Source organism: Rhinopithecus bieti, unplaced genomic scaffold, assembly GCF_001698545.2.
Source record: "Rhinopithecus bieti isolate Rb0 unplaced genomic scaffold, ASM169854v2 scaffold_5626, whole genome shotgun sequence".
In the NCBI taxonomy this organism is placed as follows: domain Eukaryota; kingdom Metazoa; phylum Chordata; class Mammalia; order Primates; family Cercopithecidae; genus Rhinopithecus; species Rhinopithecus bieti.
In genome coordinates this window covers 9,090,288-9,095,858 of record NW_016805666.1, presented here as the reverse complement: position 1 = coordinate 9,095,858, position 5,571 = coordinate 9,090,288, and the positions used below count along the sequence as shown (strand labels likewise).

The window sequence follows — 5,571 nt, the reverse complement described above, 5'->3', positions numbered from 1 at the left end:
TTTTTTTGAGACGGAGTCTTGCTCTGTCGCCTGGGCTGGAGTGCAGTGGCCGGATCTCAGCTCACTGCAAGCTCCGCCTCCCGGGTTCACGCCATTCTCCTGCCTCAGCCTCTCGAGTAGCTGGGACTACAGGCGCCCGCCACCTCGCCCGGCTAGTTTTTTGTGTTTTTTAGTAGAGACGGGGATTTCACCGTGTTAGCCAGGATGGTCTCGATCTCCTGACCTCATGATCCCCCCGTCTCGGCCTCCCAAAGTGCTGGGATTACAGGCTTGAGCCACCGCGCCCGGCCTAATTTTTGTATTTTTAGTAGAGACAGGGTTTCGCTGTGTTGGCCAGGCTGGTGTTGAACTCCTGACCTCAAGTGATCTGCCCGCCTCAGCCTCCCAAAGTGATGGGATTACAGGCGTGAGCCACTATGCCCTGCCCATACTACTTTTTTCTTTTAAATAATTTTATAAAGAAAATGTAATGCTCATATTACACATACTATTTAGTTATTTTAATGTATACTCTTTTATAAACAGTAGCTTAAAAAGTTTATTGCTACAACAAGGATATGCAGTTATCTGAGTGGAGAGAGTTCTATTTTTGAGCCTCATTCATTTCATAGCCATGTCTTGGTGTTAAACTTGCTATTGGATTTTTTTCTCTTCTAGTTTTCTTATTTTTTTTATTTTTTATTTTTTTTTGAGATGGAGTTTTGCTCTTCTGGTCCAGGCTGGAGTGCAATGGCGTGATCTCAGCTCACTGCAGCCTCCGCCTCCTGGGTTCAAGTGATTCTCCTGCCTCAGCCTCCCTAGTAGCTGGGATTACAGGTGCCTGCCAGCACGCCTGGCTAATTTTCGTATTTTTATTAGAGACGGGGTTTCACCATGTTGGCTGGGCTGGTCTTGAACTCCTGACCGTACGTGATCCACCCACTTCAGCCTCCCAAAGTGCTGGGATTACAGGCGTGAGCCACCGCCCCCGGCTTCTCTTCTAGTTTTATGTTTTGAGGTAACTGTTTTCTCAGTTGACAGTAACAAACTAGGATGCATGAATAGCTAAAAGAATGAAGGTATTGTTATTAAAAATAAGGTGTCTGTTTTTCTGAATTCTGGGCTTATTCAGCTTCTTAGAGCACAGACAGCTAGAGCCACGCCCAAACTAGAGCCACGTCCAAACTAGAGCCACGTCCAAACTAGAGCCACGCCCAAACTTCATTTCGCTTGTGTATTTCATATATGAGAAAAGATTTTCATTCATGTTCTTATATCTGATATTCATAATGGTCAGTAAACTTTTTCTGTAAAGGGCCAGATAGTAAATATTTTATGCTTTGTGGGCCATATGGTCTCTCTTGCAACTACTCAGCTATGCCATTATGGCGTGAAAACTGCCATAGAGAGGACGGAAGTGAATTAACTTGTCTCTGCTTCCTTAAAACTTTAGAGGAACAGAAATTTGAGTTTAATATAATTTTCATGCATCACAAAATATTATTTTTTAAAATATTGTTCATCCACTTAAAATGTAAAACCATTTTAGCTTACGGACTTTGTAAAAACAGGTTATGGGTCAGACTTGGCTGTTGGGTAATTGTTTGCTGACCCTTGTGACTGTGTTCATTGTCTTCTCTTTTCTTCCCTTTCTCTTAACATCTGTCTCCTTTATTTCTTATTTTCTGTTTTGCTGCTCAATCATATATTTTATTTCATTGTTAATGTGTGTATAACTTGATTTTTTTAGATTAAATTTTAAGCTATGGAGGGTAGAGGGGTCTGTACTTTTGGCCTCTTTATTACTTTGCATTTTTTTTTTTTTCAGTTTGTTTAAAGACTTTATTTACAACAGATGTCACAGCATGTTAGTCATAAAAATCATCAGAATCATCGGTGTTATGGTTTCTAGGGCGTAAAGCAGCCTCAATTTCTGAGTTACTGTCGTCAGACTCATCCCAGAGGGCACTTTGCATTTTTATAAAAGTTATATGCTTAGTAAGAATTTGGGAGGTTTGCAGAGAAATAATATCTGTCATTTAATATTTGAAAGATTGTTGTGTAAATTCTTTTATTTCACTTATTAGTTTATTAAACATATGTCCCAGAATGGTTCTATCTCATTAATGAATAGAAGTCATCTCAGTGGTAAGCTAGAGGAGAGGAAGAATCTGTGAATTGATTTTGTTCTTTGTGTCATGTGCTGTGATTGATGATATGAACAGTACTCATTTAGTTTTTACACTCCCTGTTTTTTTTTTTTTGTTTGTTTTTTAAACGAGATGGGGTCTTGCCCTGTGCTCAAGCAATCCTCCTGCCTCAGAATCCCCAGTAGCTGGGATTACAGGCACACACTACCATGCCTAGCTGACATTTTTTATTTTTTATTTTTTGAGAGACTGGATCTTGCTTTGTTGTTCAGGCTGGTATCAAACTCCTGGCCTGACACTACGTTTTGTATTTTTTGTAGAGACTGGGTTTCACTCTGTTGGCCAGGCTGGTCTAGAACTCCTGACCTCAAGTGATCTGCCTGGCTGGGCCTCCCGAAGTGCTGGGATTACAGGCGTGAGCCACATTGCCTTGCTTCTTACCTTTCTTTAAATGTGTTGTTTCACAAAAGTGAATTAGTAGGAATTACACAGTGAAATAAGATTGGAGAAGTTACAAAAAGTTTCTACCAACCCATTTGTTTAGTAGAAGCCAACGATTAAATCTCAAACTGGTGATTTCAACTAATTTGCTTGAAAGAAATGGAAGATTGAGTAAAGATAAATAAAGGTTAAAATGTAAATGAAGAGGGTATCTGACAATTAAGAGTACTTAGTGAGTTTCTCCTTTGGCTCAACATTTTGTTTGTGTGTCTGTACTGCTATGGGGAACTGAGACTGGTGAGCGAGGTGCACAGTGATAGAATGTGTGTGACGTGCTGGAGGGTCATGGGGGGGTATGCCATTCAGCTTGAGTGGTTGAGGGGTTCCAAAAGGACCATGTATTGGGGAGGTGGTGTTTGGACTTCTTTTCCCCCTTTATTAGCTTTAAAAGTTACTTAAAAATGCATCGTTATTGAAAATAAACAATCCAGAATTTAGTAAAAAGTGCAAATCCTTATTTATCCTTTCTGCTGTTGAATTCCCATTCTTCAGAGTTGTAGTTTGTAGACTGATAAATATGCTCCCAAATTGAGCTTATGCTATGCATATAATTTTGTAGCTTGCTTTCCCCCCCCATATAATACTCTATCCTGTGCATATTTCCATATTAGTAGATATAGATCAACCTCATTTAAAATCTTCTGCCTCACATAATGGTATGGATATATCGTAATTTATTTACATTATTTCCTATTGCTGCACATCTAGGTTTCTAACCCATTACAGTGAATATCCTCATACACATACATTTGTTCTCTTGTGTAAATTAAGTTTTAGATGATGAGTAGGTAAAGGGACTGAGGACTGATGTGGATGAAAAATGTTTTCTAGGTTAAGGGGACAATGCATAGTTTGAAAAACTTTTCTGAAGCAAATGAGAAACTTTTAGTCAGGAAGAAGTATTTCTGTTTCTGTGCTAGAAAGTGCAGCACCTTCCATTTTCCCCAATCATATGCTAGCGCATCTCATTTTATCATAGGCATTTCTTTACTGAATAATTAGGGGTTATTTTCTTATTTTAGAGATTTAAAAACTTCTTAAAAATAAATGTTACCCGATGGGGAAGCAGAATCACAGGCCGATAAGGTGATTATGCAGAGGTGTCACAGAGGTGAAGTGGGTGTTCTGGAAATAGAGTTTTTTGTTTTATTTTGAGACGGGGCACCTAGGCTGGAGTGCACTGAAGCCTCAACCTCTCAGGCTCAAGTGATCCTCCCACGCAGCCTCCTGAGTAGCTGGGACTACAAGCATGAGCCTCCACGGTTGGCTCATCTTTTTATTTTTTGTAGAGACAGGGTCTTCCTGTGTTTCCCAGGCTGGTTTCTAACTCCTGGGCCCAAGCAGTTCTTCCCCTCAGCCTCCCAAAGTGCTGGGATTACAGGTGTGAGCCACCATGCTCGTTCCGGAAATAGTTTTTATCCTACCTCTGTCTCCTGAGAATATCTTACTCAGTGTAAATCCCCCATTACTATCCAACTTTAAAAAAATTTAGTTAAATCTTAAAATACCTCTTTGAGAATTGCTAGTTTATCAAGTAGATATATGAAAATGGCATAAATGACTTAAAGTAGATGAATTACATTTTGTTATACATACTCTTGAGTGTAAAATGTTTTCATCCCTAAAAACTTAGTTGCTACTATTTTGTTTCAGACAAATTTCCAGTTTTGAAATGTTGTCTTGTAGTGTGATATGAAGTGCTAACTGGCATTATAATTGTATTCTCTTTTGTCAATAAAGTATTTGGCTTATTTAGTTTCTGCATTTTCATAATCTAACCTTCGCTAATTTTCTGTATTAAAATTATATTGCTAGGAGAAGAAGAGAGACTAAAATTACTGTTAGGTGCTGATTAAAAAAATACTTTGGAAACAAAAAAGGGTGATATTTTTCTGAGCTGCTTCTAAAAGTAAAAGCTCTTTTTGGTTGCCGACAATGCCTTGCAGTTTGGTTGCGTGTGTTTTGTTATCAAGAAATCTGATTCTTTGTACGCCTCAACTTTTAAAATTTCTCAGTTATTTAAAAAGTGCATGCTAAATAGCTGTATTTAGTGTTATTAATTGGAATAATACTAATGCTTTGAGTATAAATTAGCGTAATGTGTTCTGTCATTGTCCTAAACAATCATTGTGTTATCTGTTGTATTGCATGATGATGAAGTATTTATACTAAATTCCAAGGTAATTATTACTTCATGTGAAGTGTAATTTTTAAGCATTCATATCTATCTTTTCATTTAGAGTTACTTTTCAAGAGTAAAGTATACATTTGAACAAATGAAATAACTTATTTTATATTTAATTTTTCTAGGGCAGCTTTGGAAGAAGTAGAAGGTGATGTGGCAGAATTGGAACTAAAACTTGATAAGGTAAATTTTACATGTTTAGCTTTTTAAAACATCGATTCTTGTTTGCCATAAATATTAGTACCTACAATAGTAGGTACCTTTTTTATTTTTTGGAGACAGGGTCTCGCTCTTGCTCAGGCTGGAGTGCAGTGGCATGATCTCAGCTCACTGTAACCTGTCTCCTGGGTTCAAACGATTCTCCTGCCTCAGCCTCCCAAGTATCTGGGATTACAGGCGTGTACCACCATGCCCAGCTAATTTTTTGTGTGTTTTTAGTAGAGACGGGGTTTCAACATGTTGGCCAGGCTGGTCTCAAACTCCTTACCTCAGGTGATCCACCCGCCTCGGCCTCCCAAAGTGCTGGGATTATAGGCGTGAGCCGTCACACCCGGCCTGGTAGCTTTTTATCTCTATGAGGGTAAATGCTATTATTATCCCAGATTTACACATGAGGAAAGTAAAACTGGAGACACTAAGTAGCTTGTGTAAAGTCTAATCTAAGTGCCAGAGCAGGAATTCAAATCCATGTCTGACTTCAAAGCTCACTAAACATCCTTTATGTTGTTAGAAGCTTTTTCTGGGGCCGGGCGTGGT

The 5,571-nt window shown here is 38.8% G+C and overlaps 1 protein-coding gene across 1 annotated transcript in view; it reads left to right on the top strand.

Moving 5' to 3' along the window:
• Positions 1 to 5,571, top strand: part of ACAP2 (ArfGAP with coiled-coil, ankyrin repeat and PH domains 2) — a 186,118-nt gene that overhangs the window by 61,315 nt on the left and 119,232 nt on the right. Inside the window, 1 exon segment of the mRNA XM_017873479.1 lies at positions 4,941 to 4,998. Within this exon segment, the coding sequence (XP_017728968.1) occupies positions 4,941 to 4,998 (58 nt within the window).